General features: G+C 36.9%; 3 protein-coding genes across 4 annotated transcripts; 1 reads left to right on the top strand and 2 right to left on the bottom strand.

Moving 5' to 3' along the window:
• Positions 1–574: 574 nt before the first annotated feature.
• On the top strand, positions 575–4754 carry LOC113730511 (uncharacterized). Its single transcript, XM_027255222.2, has 9 exons — positions 575–859; positions 976–1037; positions 1180–1270; positions 2069–2155; positions 2445–2498; positions 2722–2906; positions 3245–3327; positions 3426–3526; positions 4181–4754. The coding sequence occupies exons 1-9, from the start codon at positions 812–814 to the stop codon at positions 4391–4393; spliced, it is 924 nt and encodes a 307-aa protein (XP_027111023.1). The 5' UTR covers positions 575–811; the 3' UTR covers positions 4394–4754.
• Positions 4755–5913: 1159 nt separating this feature from the next.
• On the bottom strand, positions 5914–9023 carry LOC113730503 (heat shock 70 kDa protein 4-like). Its single transcript, XM_027255215.2, has 2 exons — positions 8607–9023; positions 5914–7894 (listed from the first exon to the last, which is right to left on the bottom strand). Exons 1-2 carry the CDS (start codon positions 8836–8838, stop codon positions 6156–6158), a joined length of 1971 nt encoding a protein of 656 aa, XP_027111016.1. The 5' UTR covers positions 8839–9023; the 3' UTR covers positions 5914–6155.
• A 2544-nt stretch (positions 9024–11567) lies between these two features.
• Positions 11568–14498, bottom strand: LOC113730504 (heat shock cognate 70 kDa protein). 2 transcript variants are annotated; one of them, XM_027255216.2, is made up of 2 exons: positions 14073–14498; positions 11568–13465 (listed from the first exon to the last, which is right to left on the bottom strand). In XM_027255216.2, exons 1-2 carry the CDS (start codon positions 14302–14304, stop codon positions 11739–11741), a joined length of 1959 nt encoding a protein of 652 aa, XP_027111017.1. In that variant the 5' UTR covers positions 14305–14498; the 3' UTR covers positions 11568–11738. The 2 variants fall into 2 exon arrangements, with proteins under 2 accessions (XP_027111017.1, XP_071934617.1); XM_072078516.1 differs by having other exon boundaries at positions 14104–14231.
• Positions 14499–19770: the final 5272 nt, after the last annotated feature.

Genomic DNA, 19770 nt, shown 5'->3' with positions numbered 1-19770 from the left:
TTGCCTACTTGAAATGTTGAGTCGTACCAATCCATCTCCTATAATAGTACAATATTCCCAATTAGGTGTAATTGAACCAAACAGCTCAATTTGTGGCCGATTATTATCAATTTGCACTTCACTTGATTTTGCGAATTGATCAAACTACCACCGCCAAAATCAATAATTGACATAACCATTATCACAATGCTTGAAATGATAAGAGGACAACTGATGCAACGTTTTAGGTTATCAAGTAAATAATCCGGTCACTTCATTTATTACTAGGTTATTCTCCCACTTTAAAAAAGCAAATTATTCACTTCATTTACATATTTTTCTAATAATGTCAATTACTAATTTTTGTGGGGACATCGGTCTATTCACATAATTAGGTGAAGTATGCATGATCCAACCAACTACAAATTGGGTTATTTCAGGCGATTGTATCTAATTGGGAATATTATAAAGTTATAGGGGTGAATTGGCGCAATTCAACACTCAAGGGGGCAAGATGAAAAAAGAGTATTTTTTGAGGGGGTTTATTGGAATTAACCTTATTACCTCGTGCGGACCCAAGTTTTTTTTTTTTTTTGAAGGACTCTGGAGTCTGGACCCAAGCTTTAGTAAGTCCAGGCGGCACTCCAGGCGGCAGGGTGTATAGAGTAGAGCCGTAGAATTTCAAAATCCAAAACCCAAACGACGAAGACGAAGCAGGCCCAGCGGTTAGTGGGCAACCAAGTGAAGGTTCCGTACCAGGTTTTCTGGCTTGTCGTTTTCAAAATTAAGCCAGTAATTTCGACGAGCACCTGCTGTGCATCACCGCACAACTATGAAAGGAAGCAAAGCATCGGTCTTAACACTTGCCGAAAAATGCAAGGTCCTAAGATACAGAAATAAACTTACAAGCAACGTCCTTTGTTATTAAGTTCAAATAACACAGCTGGATCGATTGAAGCTGACTCCTTTTCTATCTTTTTCTTCTTTCGCTTACAGAATATATTGGCAGCAAATTGGCAAGGTAACCTCAACACAGTAAAAGCTGACGCTAAAGGGAGGTATCGAAAATCAATACGATACAGCATTGAATAATAACGAGTTATCTGTTCTTGTATAATTAAAAATTTGGATTCTTCAGCTAAAAAAGCTGTTGCTCTTTGGTTTTATTATTGTGGGCTTTTTTTTCTCATTTTATCTCAGCAAAGGGGAAATATACACCTCAAAAGTCAAGTATTTTGTCAAGAAAGGGAAGCCTTACATTTGGGTTCCAGAAAAGGACTTGCATAATGTGGTACGACCTTGCTGCTTCTGCTATCTCGTTTCCCATGTTCACGTTAGCATTACTATCTAGTTTCAGGTTCCTGTTTTCGTCAGCCTACTTATGTATCCTGATCCATGCTCTTTAACTGCTCACCAGATTTTCTTCTAAGGCTGTTAGCGTTAGCATTTAGTGTCATTGCCAAAGTACAAGCTCTAAGTGCTAATTCTAGTTATTTCACTCACGTGGTCTTTGTTTGTCTTGTTTTTCTTGTCATTTCTAATAAGATTTGTAAGAAAGAAGTTTTACGGTTTTCACATGACATGGATTGGAACTTAAATAAGCCTTGAGCCGATAAGAATGATTGCATGACGGTGATTTGTGAATACCATTCCTTGCAAGGATCTGGATTGACTTTATGTCATAAAGCTTAGCTCTGAATGACATAACTCCACTGTTGAGATTCTTGTTGCTGAGAAATGTGGTGCTTCCAATGCGATATGTTGATATTGCCATTTAAACACAGACATTGACACTGCTTGCTGCATGTTCAAACTTTGATGTACTTTTTGTCTTCTGACTTCCCATTATAACATTCTCTCTAGTAACTACTGAAATTTGCACTAAAATATGTTCAATTCTGCATTATTGGTTGCTATTTGTGCATTTTTAAAGTGCCGTGCTTCCTACAAATTTTACTGCATTCTTTGGTTCTGATCTGCTAGTTGCGGGCAACATATGAATTGTTTTATGCACTACAGAACCTTGTTTGCAATTACATCTGAAGTTGATGTCTACTTGTCTCAGTGTATCTAGATTCTTGTTTTGTAGAACGCGATCATTGATGAGCGCAGTTCTTTTGCTGTCGCCACTCCTTTTCCAGGTCCACTTGCAAGCTTGCTGAAATCGATAAAGAAGGTTGGTGGTGCTCATGATTGTTCATTCTTTAGTTAGTTGTTTTGTGTTCATGCAGATAACTTGCCCCACTCCATCTACTTGGCTCATATCAGGAACCATTCTTTCTTGCCTTGACTTGTCCTGAATCCCTCCCTAAGAATTGTAAGCAGATGCAATGGATTACTTAACCAATAAGGCTTCATGCAAATTGAAGCTAAATTTTTTGTATGTGTGTAGTAGTAGTTGCATAACATTGTAATCTTCAACTGTTTAGCAGAGTTTTCTTAGTCTAAGAATTACACAAATGCAGTTACCAGCTCGGGTCGCATTGACTGGTGATATTGTTCTTCTCAGAGATGAAAAGGTGCGAGTGCATACTTCTTCATACCTGAGCGTGCATATTGTAATTTAATCAATTGAATTTTATCACCCTTCTAGTAATTACAGTCAAAACTTATGCTAGCTTGATATTGGCCACTTAATTATTAATTTTCAGAAAATTCTGTTACTACAATGGATTGGCTAGTTACTTAATGGAATGGAAGACTAGGATATTGTGTGATGGCTTATTCTTGTCCTCTCAACAGATTAAGTTGGCTGCAGAGAGCCTCAGAGAAATCATATCAGTAGAGCAAAAAATTATTAAGGAGTCAAGCTATTCAGTTTCTGGCATATTAAGTTCATCTCGCCTTGGTTCTACATCGCGAAGTGATAACCTTAAGGAGTTGCTGGAAGGAAATGAGCAACATGTTGTATATAAGTTCAATCTGAAGTAACAAACTTCTACCCTTGCCTTCTAATTATAAATTTATGATTTTGTTCTCAATTTTTTCAATGGTGAGTATCAGGTATGCATGTGGATGCAATAGTATAATCACTGGCTAGACACCAATATCTAATTCGTTTAAGGCCTCTCATGATCTGAGTGTTCTGGGAGAGACGAGTTTTTCTCCTTGCATTTATTGAACAGAGGAGAATCTAATTGGATAACTTTTAACAATAGGTAGAAATATGGTTATAGCATTCATAAGGTGCATAATTTAGAAATAATTTTTGAAATCCAGCCTTAAAGCATGCAAAACAAACTTACATTGAACTATTCACTTACAGTTTGTGCACTTATATTGATGGCAATGGAGGCAATCATGAAGTTAATTTGGAAGATATTGAAGCATCTAAACCAGATCCATTATGTAAGCAACAATTCAACACCATTTTCTGCAATTTTAGATGTGTTTGTACATTTTACTTTTGGGTGATGTTTTTTATATGTTGTTTTCTTTGTTTTTAGCACCATTTTCTACAAGCCTTATTGATGGAATTAACCAAAGTGAAATGAGGCGCAGAGCTTTGATACTCTTCTGTATTACACACTTGAAAAAGAATGCAAAGGTAAAAGTTACTGAATTTTAAGTGCTGGTAAAGTATGTAGTTACAACATTATTTGTTCTAGTATTTGGCATGGCTGTTAACCTTTACATATTCAGAATTAGTACTTGGTTGCAAATCTTCAAGCATTCTAATGTTGCTCCACATCAAAGTATTAACATCAGAAAGTTACTACTGGTTCCAAAGTTTTTGTTTAGTTGATTTTCGGTTCAACATTTAGTTGAAGTGCAAAGCAGGTCTAGTCAGAGTCAGTGGTAAAATGCTAAGTTCAAAGCAGGATTACTTGCAGTGGTTTAAATGTTATCTAACCGATGTCTTCTCGCTCTGTCTTGCTTTTCTTATTTTCCTTCTCTTTAACAACGAAGTTGCAATGTCCAATTTGCCTATTTTTGAGCTTGTTATTTCCTGGTGAATAAAAAGCTATGATGCATGGAGTACAGTGACTTATAGATATGACTGCCTTTAAGATGTTTGCTGGTTTCCTCTAAGAATGGCAGATGTTCTTATTGTTCCTATATGTGTTGTTAAAAATATAATGTAAGAAAGCAACATTATTACCAGATGTCATTAATAAGTCTTGGTTGAATTTGTTCTGAAGGAGAATCTTTATGTTTTTACCAATGGGTTTCAACTGCTAATATCTGCTTCTGCGTGAAGGATGCTTATCTGCTCTCTGTAGACCGGAAAGGATTTGATGTGCTAGGAAAAGTTCTAGGTCCAGGGCAGGCCGATGGCTCTCGTGAATATGTGTGGAAGGAATTTAGAATCATCTTCAAAGAAGAGGCCCGCCATATTGAAACATTTTGTCGACAGCTAGCGCAAATGGAAGAGGAAGCCCTTAAGAACATTTCAAGTTTCAGTGGGCTATGAGCAAAGGAATTTTTGAGGCCACGCAGGATAGTGAGATGAACGCAACCTATGTTGTCATGATACGATGGGCAATCTCGTGAGGCATGGATTGTTGCTGTTGATACCTTACAAGAAGTTAGTTATACTAAGTGTGAGCATAGAAGACTGTGGACTATGGAAGCAAAGAAAGCAAAGATTTACCTTTACCTTTTATTTATTTATTTTTTTGTCAATTGGCACTTGTCTATACTACGTATAGACCTACTCCTACTCTAGACTATACTAAGGGACGCACCTGTATGGATTTAAGCTACTTAAAGTGGTTGCCACTTACATATAGTGGCAGGTGGTGAAAAACAAGATTTGAACCCTTGACCTCTCATCCTACTGAGTCTTAAAAGGCTATGGTGGGCTGTTCTTTACCTTTTATCAAACTTGCTTTTTATGTTTTCAGGTTAACTATTTTGCGGCTCTAAGAGTGGGTCTTAAAAGTAGAACCATTGTATAATGCTTTCTCCTGCATATTCAAGTGTATATGATTACTTGAATATTCAAGGTGTTAGTGAAGTTGCCGTGAAAATCTACAACTTGGCTATATCGTTAATATGGTTGATATGGCTGCATTGGTATGATTCTGTTACGTTGGTGGTAAAGCTCAAACTAAAATATAGAAGAATCCAGAACTATTGAAGGTAAATCAAAATGAAGTGAAAATTTGACACGCACCAATAATACAGGTTAACGAGGGTAAGTGAATCAGTGTATATGGCAATTCTCAGCTGAAAAAGAAAAAAAGTTGTATCAAGCAGCCCAACGTTTTCACTGTTTTCCATCACATGCGCTCACACAGTAAACTACAGCATGCTCCAATTCAGGTCGAAGAACGAGAAATGCGATTCTTTGCCATTAATTTTCTTTCCCATTGGTTTCTTGAAATTTGTTTTTGGTCGAACGTTAAATGCCAGCCATCTGATCTAAAAACAGCAGTCGTTATCATTGAGATTGAGGTGAAAATAATGTGGTATAACTTAACGCAGTTATCCTTAGCATTTCCCGGTCGAAATTTGATTGTGTTGATGACTAAATCAAATCCCAAGGATTATGTTACGGGATTCATGCATGTCTAATTCCTTAACCTTCTCTGTTCCCGCTGTCCAGGATACGCATTCCACTCCTTGGCTATTATTCTCGCACAAGAAGCTAGATGACTACCAAATCAGTTATACGGCAATTGTCGGCTCAAAATGAAATGCTATAGATATTAGATAATACTATAGGTAAGTTATCGTATCAAAATGCGGAAAAGGGCCAAGGTTTTTTCCAATTTTAGAATCTCATGCACGCAGAAAATATTAGTGAGGACATGCTCCCGTTAGAAGGTCAAACTTTAAAGGACAGAAAACGACTAATTGCTGCGACTTGAGCAAAATTTCCTCTCTCTTTTACTCGTTTGTTTTTGGGGCATATGTACCTTGTTTTACCGATCTCAACAGGGTTCTGCTGATGCGGAGGTCAAAATGATTTTGCAGGAACTAAACAGCTGTTATAACAAGCAAGCAAAACTGCATGATTGCATCACCATGGGTGTATCATAAAAGGCCAAAAGCAGAGTTAGATATGAGTCGCTACCGTTATATCATTCAGTACTTTGCACCATTCATAATATGTAGATTGTTATCTAGATCAGTAATCACGTAAGCTACCAAAAGCTGAAAGAGATTTCCTCTTTGACAAAACCAAAATGCTAAATCAGAGTCCCATTAGTCACTGCAGCCGGTTCTGCTCAATCAATTGTCTCAATTTTTGGAGGAGCACGACCAGAACCAGACCTAGCTGAAGGAGTGTTATTGTCCATAGCACAAGCCATGTCAGGTCTACCAGCACCCTTGTACATCTTGGGAATAGGTTTGCAGATACGCTCAAGCTCCTCCATCTTCTCCTCAAATTCAACTGCCTCAGCGTGCGGCTGACTATCCAACCATTGAATGGCCTGGTCAATTGCATTCTCAATCTTCTTTCTGTCAGCCAGAGGCAGCTTAGCGGTTATGTTCTCAAGCTTGATAGTTTTTCTCATTCTGTAGGCAAAGATCTCCAGTGCATTCCTTGCCTTAACCTTCTTTTTGTGCTCCTCATCCTCAAACTTGAACTTCTCGGCTTCCAGGACCATTTTCTCAATTTCTTCTTTTGACAATCTTCCCCTGTCATTGGTGATAATAATATGATTCTTCTGGCCGGTAGTTTTATGCACAGCAGAGACATTTAATATGCCATTGGCATCAATGTCAAAGCAAACATCGAACTTTTCAGCTCCCTTAGGGGCTGGAGGAATTCCTGAGAGATTAAATGAGCCCAGCAAGTTGTTGTCCTTTGAACTTGCACTCTCACCCTCGAAAACTGCAAAACGAACAACAGTTTGGTTGTCTTTTGATGTTTCAAATACTTTCTCCAATTTGGTAGGAATAGTGGTGTTCCTAGGGACAACAACCGCCACAATTTCTCCAACAACTTCTATACTCAGGGATAACGGGGTAATGTCCACCAGTACAAAGTCCTGAAGCTTCTCATGTCCCCCGCCAGCCAGGACTGCTGCTTGGACAGCTGCACCATAGGCAACGGCTTCATCTGGGTTAATGCTTTTGCACAGATCTTTTCCAGGGAAGAAATCTTGTAACAATTGCTGAACCTTGGGAATCCTGGTTGAGCCACCCACAAGGACAACATCATTGATGCTGCTCTTATCCATCTTGGCATCGTTCAAACACTTTTGAACTAGCTCCATGCATTTTGTAAAGAAATCCTTGTTCAGCTCCTCAAATTTGGCCCGACTAATAGTCGAGTAAAAGTCAATACCTTGAAACAAGGAATCAATCTCGATTTCTGTCTTAGTACTGAAGGAAAGGATCCTCTTTGCCCTCTCACAAGCTGTCTTCAATCTCCAGAGAGCTCTAGGATTTCCACTAATATCCATATTATTCTTTCTCCTAAACTCTTGGACGAAGTGGTTCACCATTGTGTTATCGAAGTCCTCTCCTCCAAGATGAGTATCTCCAGCAGTAGCTTTCACTTCAAAAATGCCCTCTTCAATGGTGAGAATAGAGACATCAAAAGTGCCACCTCCGAGATCAAAAATAAAGACGTTCTTTTCGCCAGTGCTTTCAGACTTAGTATCAAGACCATAAGCAATGGAAGCAGCTGTTGGTTCATTAATGATACGCAACACATTGAGGCCAGCAATGACCCCAGCATCCTTGGTTGCCTGACGCTGCGAATCATTAAAATAGGCAGGGACCGTGACAACAGCATCCTTGACGGTTGACCCGAGGTAGGCCTCCGCAGTCTCTTTCATCTTAGCGAGGACCATAGCAGAAATCTCCTCAGTTGCGAATTGCTTTTCCTCACCCTTGTAGGTCACTACAATTATAGGTTTGTTGCCAGAACCAGGAATGACCTTGAAAGGCCAGTGCTTCATGTCACTCTGTACAGATGGATCAATGTACTTCCTGCCGATTAACCTCTTCGCACCTGCAATTACAACAAGAGAATAGTATCAAATATTCGATCAATTATGCAAAATGACAAGCCTCAGAGGATACAAAATTTAGAACAATTAAATCAGGTTAGAGTTTGGACTGGTGCATGCACTGACCCCATTAAAAAAAGAGAAAAAAAAAAAGGGTTGTTTGCACTTTGCATAGAGATCACCTTTTCCTTTCCTATAATGCAATACAACTCTAGAACGACCGAAAACCTTGGGAGTAACTTCACTCTCTGCGACTGCTACTGGAATAATCTAAATTTAATTCACAAATCTTAGTCAAGACAGTCAAGCAAGCATCATTATTTATTCATACAAAGAACTTCGAAATTGAACAAATTGAACCAAGTATTCCAAACAGACAACCAAATTAATTAAGTTGATATGGTATTAAACTTCAGCTCAGGTAAAAGCGAGTCCAAAATCGAATAATATGTAAAAGAAACTGGCATCATAAATGACCACTGTAAAAGGTTAGCTTTTTCTCCTATTTTGGGCATTGGAATATTATCACGTGTACTAATACCAAAATGGTCAACTAAAAAGTGATCAAAGAAAGACAGCAAATAGAAAATTACCCACCTATCATACTACTTAGTCACACAACATAATGCACCCAAAAAGGGGAAAAAAAGTGAGATGAGAACTAAAGAAACCATCAAACATAAATCAAATAGTAGGGTTTCCATAAAACCTTACCGAAAACGGTATTGGTGGGGTTCGTGTCAACCTGGTTCTTAGCGGCATCTCCTATGAGACGCCCGGTATTGGTGAAAGCAACATAAGACGGCGTCGTCCTGTTACCCTGATCATTCGCTATGATTTCAACGCGACCGTGTTGCCAAACGCCCACGCATGAGTACGTCGTCCCTAAATCGATTCCGACTGCCGGTGCCAGCTGAGGGACTTCGCGTTTTCGTTTTTCAGCCATATTACTATCAAACTCTAGTCCAGTTGATCAAAAAGAAAAGGATTCAGTAACTTGCTTGGACAGAGCGAGAGTTGCTCGAGGAAATGTATACTTTTACCAGAAAAGCCTGGAAGCATACTAAAAAGGTTGAATTTTAAAATTTGAAGGATGGCCTTTTTATTTTGTTTTTCTTTCCTTTTCTGTCCGGTTTATGGTTCCCTTTGGTTGAGAAATAACTATGAAGTGGCGCGGGAAGCTTAAGTGACTGCCTTTCAAATTTGAAACCGATGACTTAATATACTTGTTTTCATAAATTGCTCTACCTTATTCCCCTATACATTTCCTTTCTTTTCAACTTGGAAAGAATAAGTGTACATAATAAATCCAAACGTGATATTGCAAAACTAATAATATAGATTACTAACGTAGGGATAGGAATAGTAGAGTGAGACGCGGGGAGAGAGAATAAAGAACTATAGAATTATTATATTCACTGATTAAGGTTCTTCAAGGTTACAAATGAAGTAGGATTCACCCCTATTTATAGTTGATCCAAGATTAAAGGTACATGAACCTTATTAAATACTAATATATGAATTTAGTACTTCAAGTACATTCATAAATGGGTTCATCCAATGTATCGATGAATCTAGAATATATGTATCTTTCTTCTTGAGAATATAAACGGATATCTACATCTTATAATTATTTCATAATAATATAGTATATTTCACAATTTCTTTTTATTTTATAGAGGATAATAAATGTGATCGAAGTGCTATATGGTCTTGTTTATACATTGCACAAAATCGTAAGCACTTTTTCTTGTATTGGATTGACATTTTTAATTTTTATTAAACCGACAAAACAGCATATTATTGGATGTATATATGTAAAGGTAGATATGAAAGAAAGCTAAGTTCAAGAGAATTAAGAACTAACGTATAGGATAGAGGATTATTTAGAAATTTTTTTTAGGATAATCTTATAACGTTTTTTGTAATATGATATATGTGAGATAAAAATACAATTAAGAAGAAAAAAAGGTGATTGAAAAAACATGAGTATGTTTGAATAAAGTAGTATTATCTGAAATAATTATTATAACACTTTTTATAATGATGTATATATATATTAGATAAAAAGATAGTTAGAAATTTTAAAAAAAGCTGGAAAACGTATTTATTGTGTAAGTAAAATAATATATGACCAAAAAAAATTGGTATCCAAATGCACCCATTATGTATTTATGCTGGAAGCCAAAAAAAAATGTTCCAAATAATGGGGTAACTCCTTTGTTTATTGCTGAAAAATAAAAAAATCGCAAGAATGAAAAGTGGTATAGAACTATACTTGCTGGGTTGAATCAGCCCGGCAAGCAAGGCAAAAATATTTTTTTTCTAAAGAAAAATCGTTGGGTTGCTGGGCTGACTAGGCCTAACATGTTGTATCTTTTTAGTTGTCAAGCCATCGATTTAGACAAAAAATTTAAAAATATGTAAATAATTTATAAATTAACTCAAAACACTTTACAATAAAGAAAAATATTACTTTTGTAACTTGCAAAAACTTCAATAAAATTTTAAATTATGGGCGGAAAGTTTTAAAAAAGAAAAGAAAGTAAGTAGTTTTTTTTTTTGGTTTGGGAGTTGATTACAAATGAAAAAAAAGATATTTAAACAAATTACTTTACAAATATGCCCTTTCTATAAAGTAAAAGAAGGTGTTTTGATGAGGGTTTTATAGTGGAGAGACTCATTAGGGATTAAAATTTTTTGTATTTTTAAGGATAGTTTTGTCATATTTAAAAATTTACTTAAGACTTCCACACTTTCCTTCCCTTTCTGACTAATTTTGGGCGAAAAGTTTTCCTTTACATAGAGTGAGATGAAATCTTTCTAAATCTTTTCTTTTCCTTCACATTTTTGCTCCCAAACAACGAAAAAACTTTATTACCCTTTCAAAACCTTTCTTTTCTTTTCATTTCCTTCCTCCCAAACTAGCTATTGGTTTTACATGCAGTAAGTAATTTTCGTTAGCAAAATGATTATAATTGTATTCTTGGAGGTCGAGCTCCGTGGATCAAATTATAGGAGGCGAGTTACCAGCCTCCAACACAAATGCATGGGCAGAGGCGGAGAGCTGCTCTGATCCTCTCCGGTGGCATCCACGATAATGAACCCCAATTGCTCGCATACGGATTGCTATAACGCTTACCTCGCTTTCCGCTGCATCTGTAGGCGTATGTAATTCTTCAAAATTCCAACAGGCCAGTGATATTCCCAGGATTAGGTTGCCCTGTTTCTTTGACGTTAATTAATTCCATTTGTATTGTCCATTGCCTCAGGATTCAGGTGGTGAAGTAAAGCTCAAATAAATCATTTAATAAGAAAAAATCCAGATTTCCGTACTCAATTTATATCTAGATGAACTGAAACTTGATACTGTAGCACTCAAGCTTAATGATAATTATCTCAAAATAACACAAGATATTTTAACAAAACAAAATGGAAACAGGGCCTAGGTTACCAGTTTGGATTATACATTATTTTTACATTATTTACATCCATCATCAACACATTTTTTAATTACTTTTTTATTTCGTATATATTATATCAAAGAAGTGCTACGGTATTTTTTTCACAAATTTTTCTCAAATAATTTACTATCCAAGTTTACTATCTTAGGCGCGTACGAAATAAGTTATTTGCACTATCATTGGTCAATCAAAGAAGGCACCAAAGCAGAAGTTTGGATGAGGAATCATTTCCACCATATCATTCGGTAATTTTCACCAATAATATGTATATCTTCTCCCAAGTAGTAATCACATAATCTGCCAAAAGCCAAAGGGGTTTCTCTTTACTTAAAAATAAAAATGCAGCATCCAAGTCCCATTGCTCACTTTCAGCCGCTTCTGCTCAATCAACTATCTCAATTTTTGGTGCAGCACGACTAGAACCAGATCTGCCTAGAGGAAGAGCATCATCGTTTATGACGCCAGCACCCTTGTAACTCTTGAGAATAATGGGTTTGCAGATGCGCTTGAGCTCTTCCATCTTGTCCTCAAATTCATCTACCTCCACAAGCTGGTGACTATCTAACCATTGAATGGCCAGCTCAATTGCATTCTCAATCTTCTTTTTGTCAGCTGGAGGCAGCTTAGCAGTTATCTTTTCATTCATGATTGTTTTTTTCATTCTGTAGGCAAAGATCTCCAAGGTATTCCTTGCCTCAACCTTCTTTTTGTACATCTCCTCCTCAAACTTGTACTTCTCAGCTACCAGGACCATTTTCTCAATTTCTTCTTTTGACAATCTTCCCCTGTCATTGGTGATAATAATATGATTCTTCTGGCCGGTAGTTTTATGCACAGCAGAGACATTTAATATGCCATTGGCATCAATATCAAAGTAAACGTCGAACATTTCAACTCCCTTAGGGGCTGGAGGAATTCCTGAGAGATTAAATGAGCCCAGCAAGTTGTTGTCCTTTGTACTTGCACTCTCACCCTCGAAGACCGTAAAACGAACAACAGTTTGGTTGTCTTTTGATGTCACGAATACTTTCCCCAATTTGGTAGGAATGGAGGTGTTCTTAGGGACAACAACACTCGCAATTTCTCCAACAAGTTCTATACTCAGGGATAACGGGGTAATGTCCACCAGTACAAAGTCCTGAAACTTCTCCTGTGACCCGCCAGCCAAGACTGCTGCTTGGACAGCTGCACCATAGGCAACGGCTTCATCTGGGTTAATGCTTTTGCAGAGATCTTTTCCAGGGAAGAAATCTTGTAACAATTGCTGAACCTTGGGAATCCTGGTTGAACCACCCACAAGGACAACATCATTGATGCTGCTTTTATCCATCTTGGCATCGTTCAAACACTTTTGAACTAGCTCCATGCATTTTGTAAAGAAATCCTTGTTCAGCTCCTCAAATTTGGCCCGACTAATAGTCGAGTAAAAGTCAATACCTTGAAACAAGGAATCAATCTCGATTTCTGTCTTAGTACTGAAGGAAAGGATCCTCTTTGCCCTCTCACAAGCTGTCTTCAATCTCCAGAGAGCTCTAGGATTTCCACTAATATCCATATTATTCTTTCTCCTAAACTCTTGGACGAAGTGGTTCACCATTGTATTATCGAAGTCCTCTCCTCCAAGATGAGTATCCCCAGCAGTAGCTTTCACTTCAAAAATGCCCTCTTCAATGGTGAGAATAGAGACATCAAAAGTGCCACCTCCGAGATCAAAAATAAAGACGTTCTTTTCGCCAGTGCTTTCAGACTTGGTATCAAGACCATAAGCAATGGAAGCAGCTGTTGGTTCATTAATGATACGCAACACATTGAGGCCAGCAATGACCCCAGCATCCTTGGTTGCCTGACGCTGCGAATCATTAAAATAGGCAGGGACCGTGACAACAGCATCCTTGACGGTTGACCCGAGGTAGGCCTCAGCAGTCTCTTTCATCTTCGCAAGGACCATAGCAGAAATCTCCTCAGTTGCCAATAGCTTTTCCTCACCCTTGTAGGTCACTACGATCATAGGTTTGTTTCCAAGACCTGGAATGACCTTAAAAGGCCAATGCTTCATATCACTTTGCACCGATGGATCAATGTATTTCCTGCCAATTAACCTCTTAGCACCTGCAACAAGAGAATAGTATCGAATATTCGATCAATTATGTTAAGTGACACATCCAAGCCTCAAAGGATGCAGAATTTAGGCCAAGAAAAGCAGGTTGGATTGGAGGATGCACCGACCCAAAAAAGAGAGAGAGAGACCCGTATGGATAGGGCACCATTTCCGGTACTACAAGACTACCCTAGAATGTCCAAAAACCATTGGGTTAACTGGAATAATCTAAATTTAATTCACAAATCTTGCTGGAGAAGGTCAAGCAAACATCTTTATTTATCCATAGTAACAACTTTGAGAAATCGACAAATTGAACCAAATATTCCAAACTGACAACCACATTAATGAAGTTGAAAACTTCAGCTTAATAAGAACACCCATCGAAATTCCAACAATATAAGGAGAAAAAGGTTAGCTTTTTCTTTTGTTTTGGGCATTACGGAATTGCCATATGTTCTAATAGCGAAAGGGTCAACTAAAGAAGTGATCAAAGAAAGAGAGCAATTAGAAAATCACTCACATATTACTGTAATTAACTGGTAACATAATATAATGGTAAAGAGTGAGCACTAAAGAAACCATCAGATAAATTGAACTTCGTTGATAAAACCGTACCGAAAACGGTATTGGTGGGGTTCATGTCAACCTGATTCTTAGCGGCATCCCCTATAAAACGGCCGGTGTTGGTGAAAGCAACAAAGGACGGCGTCGTCCTGTTGCCCTGATCATTCGCTATGATTTCAACGCGACCGTGTTGCCAAACCCCCACGCACGAGTACGTCGTTCCTAGGTCGATCCCCACCGCCGGTGCCGGTGCCGGTGCTTCGCGTTTTCGTTTTTCAGCCATGTTATCAATCTCTAGTCCAGTTAATGAACTTTGAAGAGAGTGAAAGTTGGTTGAGACAAAATATACTACTCTTACTCTATTGCTTATACTAGAAGCATGCAAGGTAGAATATTAATTTTTAAAGACGACTTTGGTGGTTTCCCTTTGTTTTGTTTGTTTAGCTCCAATTGCTTGAGAAATTGGAAGAAGGTGATTTTTCCTTCGGTTGACTTCTCCTTCTTTTGGTTTTTGAATTTTGATTTTCGATTGGTTGAGTGCTTAAGAAATAAAAGAACGTACTTAAATACACTAAAATTCACAGTTCTATACTTTTTTTTTAAAGAACAAATTTTATACTTATATCTGAAATTTTCTCATATTTTTCTTTGTGCTAAAAGAACAAATTCACATTTTGCTTATAAATTGTTGTGCTAGGCATTCTGCGTAAAAATTTCTGTTCCAATTGGAAGACGAAGACGTCCTAGGCATTTTTCTTATTATTATTATTATTATTATTATTATTATTTGCTTGTTAGGTGACTGCCTTTTGAAATTTGAAACCTTTGACTTACTAAACAAGTTTTTATAAATTGTTGTGCCAGGACACTCGTCTATTCCGCCTTTCCTTATTCCCCTGTACATTTCCTTTCTATGCCTCTTCTTCTTCTTTTTTTTTTTTTTTTTTTTTTTTAAAACAAAGAAAGATTTTGGAACAAAAAGTATAAGCACAAACGGGATGATACTGTTGTAGTAAAATTATTTTAAAAAATAAGGGATAATTTCAGAAACCTCCCCTGAGGTTTCTGACAATTTTACTGAGCTCCCCTGAGATTTGAAAAATTACACATACCTCCCTTGTCATTTAAAATAACAACACTACCCTTAAATATTTTAATGAAATTCCCTTGTTTGGTATGCTTATGCTTAGAATGACTTTAAAATTATTTTTTCATTCTTTTTCCTTCTTATTCCTTTTTATTTTAATTTTTTGCCAATAAAATTGTAAAATTACTACTATTATCTCGAGTTTCTATTGTAACCAAATATCGAATTAATGATTTTTTTTGATAAATTAACTATATACGTAATCCGATATTTTTTGCTAATCTTTGTTTTCTATTTTTTTTGGTATTAAAATTAACAATAAATCAAAAAAAATTGCCCAAAATCACTATTAAATTATGATAATTTCACAACTCAAAAAATTCATAAACTCTAAATCAATTATTTCAACATTTTATTTTCTATCTTATAAATCTAAATTCATAATAAAATACCATCAAAAGTATCCTATCATAGTGATAAAATTAGTATTATAGTTGTTCATCAAATAGCAGGTATCGACATAAAAAATTCGGTACATTTTTCTTATAATTACATTAGATAATCTTATAATTCTATAGGGAAGTAAATTAAAATTCATTACACAAGGGCATTTTTGGGTATTCATTTAAAAATTTGACCAAATCAATATTATTTTAAGGTTTTGTTACTAAAACTATCAAATCAAGGGAGGTATGTGTAATTTTTCAAACTTTAGGGGGAGCTCAGTGAAATTATCAGAAATCTCAGGGAAGGTTTATAAAATTATCCCAAAAATTAATGGAACATGAAAACAGGCTCAAATTTTTTGTTAAGTGTATAAAGCGTGCCAAATAATTGACAATTCATTTGTTTATGGCATGAGACTTAGCACTATATGTGATGAGCTAATGATATGATTTACAATTACAGTACCTTTCTAGACTCCTTGGTTCATAGTTACTGGAATCTAGACTCAAATTTCAACTCTACGATGTGCACCTCAGGGTATGTTTGATAAATCTGAAATCTATATCTGAATCTATTAATTATTGAATTGTTAAATATTCAATCTAATATATTTGAGTGTATATCATATTCAATAATAAGTGAATAACTTATTACTTAATTTTAGAAACAAGTTTTGCCTAGAGAATTCAGTGCTATTTAATTAATTCAAATGTTTAATTTTTTGTCATCAAACGATCTGAATATGTTCAAATTTGAATCCATTAAGTTTAGTTGCTGAATTAAGCTATCAAACAGGGCCTTAGCAACTTATTGGTCCATTTGGAAGTCATAGTCCATTGAGAATGGAAGAACTCTATGTTGGATTGTACCCAGTAGGCCTGGACCCTTGGGACTTCGGGACACCCACGATCTTTAGCAAATTCTATACAGTATCTCTTTGGAGTTGGACCGAGCCTCAGTCAGCCGGACCATGCTTCGCCATGAAACAATTGCTGAGTGAACCCCATTACTTCCTACCATTCTATTGATCATCGTTGCGGGAAACCACAGCTCTGATTGAAGTTGATTTCATCGTTGGAATTTCAAATTGTTGAGAATTTAGATCCAGTTAACTTTATTACGTTCTTATGACTCACGATCGTACTGGCCATTTGGTCCGGTGGTCACCATCCTCTTTGGTGATGTCCCACGGGATAACTCGAGCGATCCGCTCCCCTCCTTAGTGTATGGCGATCTTTCTGGTTTGTCCAGGGTTCGAGTCCCGCTGTTAATGTGCTAGGTGTGGAGTGGGGCCTCCTCTCCCGGACCGTAGGGGATTAGTCGGGCCCCGTAAGGATTGACCCGGATACCCCTGTGTTGACAAAAAAAAAAAAAAAAATTATGACTCACGATCGAATTGTTAGTTTTCTTTAAATTTTTTAAAAATATATTTTTCAATTACCCATTTATCTGGTATATATACAAATCATAGCAAGTTACAGTATATTAAAAACACTCCAATTGAGAGCTCTTAACTATATGTCGCTGGGCCTCTGCTGGCAAGTGGTGGTGGTATATAAGCTCCCAGCTAGCCATTTTGGTCGCTAATCTTGATTTCTATCGATCTCAATACTGCTTTGACGTTGCCTAGCAGGCTCAATTAATAAGCTAGCCAAAAAATGTAATTATTTTGTCGAAAACACCTAATTATCATTATTAATCACCCGATAATAATCCTTATAAAGAAATGAACCTAACATTTTTTTTTTGGTTTAGTGAAGATGTTATAATGCCTATTATCAATGAATTATCTAAAAGCATTATTATTGATGCCACTTCCAAGGCATATTCAGCCACATTAAACAAGTAATTTGGAATCTGTTTTAGAAGCGTCTTAGCCCTTAATCACGTGAGCACGACCTTTTATGAGGAGATTTGTCTGTTCTTAACAAGTGATTTGCCACTCCCAAATTTCTTAATTACCACACGTGACTGCAGTGTTAAATGCAGATAGAGATTTATCAAGTTGTGAAGTTGGAGCAGTGTGGGAGGCGGAGGTGACAGCGAGTGAACAAATAATGGCGGAAAAAAGGCTGCAACAAGGTGTGGCTAACTTTCCAACTGTGTTGTGTCTACTATACAAGAAGAAGGGGGGGGGGGGGGGGTTTGCTTTTTGCATGAAAATGAGCTAAAGAAAGAGATATTCTGGCCCAAGATATTGATTAGATAGGGAATTAGATTCTTGCTCCACCACCAACCATTCCCAATATTTTCCAGAACCTCAATTTTCTAGTACCACCACATGCATGTGCCTGGCTTTGGAGCTTCATCGGATTTGATCCCATAGCGTCTTGCAAGAAGTTAAAAACCACCACCATTTCTATCTGTAACAAGTCGCTTTTTTTTTTCCCCTTTCTCTCTGATATATTTATATATATTGGCTGAGATCTCACCAGGGCCTTTAATTCCGTGAAGAATTTTTTCTCGTATCAACACATTCAACAACGTGGTCTGGATTCCGACGTTTTCATGGCGCCTCTTGGTCCCCTCCCACCATTAGAATTTAGATACGTAGTGAGTCGACGAGAGTGCCTGCCTAGTTGTTGTCTTGAGGATAATTATTAGTTTGTAGACAACATGCGATGTTACGAAGATGATGTGTACAAATAAATGTGATTCTTTTCTTTTATCCATGTCTGCATAGAATCACGAAAAGCATTATGTACAAGCTAGCTTGGTTGAATTGATTCTCATAATGGACTGCGTTTTTATCCTACTGAATTGGACGGATGAAGGATCATGACGTGATTGCGATACAACTGATTCCTGAAAATTTGAGGCTATGTTTTTGTTTTCAAGCAACTGAGGATGGGCTCTTCTATTCTGTAATTCAGTTTTCTGCAAAAATTTAAATTTTCTTTACTGAAATTGCATTATTCTAGAGAACTAATACAACTTGGTTGACGTTTGGAATGCAAAATGTTTACATAGAAGAAAAGTCGAGTTCTGTAAATTAACATGAAGCTCATACGTTATAAAGTGTGGAATCTTTTCTTTTCTGATTTTTGTCTCTCATGCACATTTTCCTCCCTCAAGGAATGATAACGAAAAAGATCGAGACTAAAGCCATTAGAGAATACAGATTGCACTGAGAAAGAAGGGAAAAACCGAAAATGGCATAAAAACAAAAGAACAGTATCGATAGTCGGATCGAATGTTCTTTAGTTATAATTTTCTTTGAGGAAAGAAATGTTGAACCATTGACAAAAAAGTACTTTACTTCCACTAGAATGTTCAGTCATATCCATGCAATCAATATAATATAATATAATTCAGAACATTGATTTGATCTGTCTTCTGTAAAAAGAATGTCCTATATATATATGGTCTTACTAACTGATTAGTTCTTGATCTCAACATAAAAATTAAAAGGGTTTGAATGTTTTGTCGACAGTGTGGAATGAGACATTAATTTATCTACTAAAACGAGATGTATCTACTGGATTTCTTAGGATGATTTAGTTAACTATTTTCCAAAGAATTCTAATATTCGCCTCAAATAATGACGACCATGCATATAAATTTGTTCAAAATAAAGCGATACATGGGGCCGCAAGACTATTATATTAACACGTACGATAAGTTTTACCTCCACCCTCACCCTAAAAACACAAAGGAAAAGGTTTTGGTCTTCAATGATTAACCAAAAGATCTTTCCTTTACCAAAATTCTAGCCGCTACCTAATTGCTTCAGCAGGAAAATAATTCCTTAGCCCCATTTTTCAGCTGCGATGGGGACCCTTGGCATTGGGTGGTGAGACCTCATTTTCACAGCTAAAGATGGAGAGGTGTTGACGAAATTTGATTTTGGTAGGGCAACGCACGGAAAAAGAAGGTATTGCATTTGCAGCAGGACCCTGTGGATATGACGTGGCACGTGAGAAAAGCAGCAAGTCTCCCGACCATAAGCATCTGAGCCTCACGACCAATCTCTTCCTTCCATCTCTCCCGGCTGCGCCACTCTTCCCCTCCTCATTCCTCAGCCCTCCCACCCCACAAATATTTTATGCATGTCGCCACCACATGCAGGATTGGATTCCTTCGTCTACGGTGGTGTGCTCCATCATATAGTATATAGATGGTAGTACTTTTTACTAGTCCAAATGCAGAAAAGTATTTTAAGTTAGATGATATGTCACGTTTGGAGGGGTAGCCATTGATCAGATCGTATACTTT

Source organism: Coffea arabica, chromosome 2e (genome assembly GCF_036785885.1).
Source record: "Coffea arabica cultivar ET-39 chromosome 2e, Coffea Arabica ET-39 HiFi, whole genome shotgun sequence".
In the NCBI taxonomy this organism is placed as follows: domain Eukaryota; kingdom Viridiplantae; phylum Streptophyta; class Magnoliopsida; order Gentianales; family Rubiaceae; genus Coffea; species Coffea arabica.
This window is presented reverse-complemented; position numbering and strand designations above follow the sequence as displayed.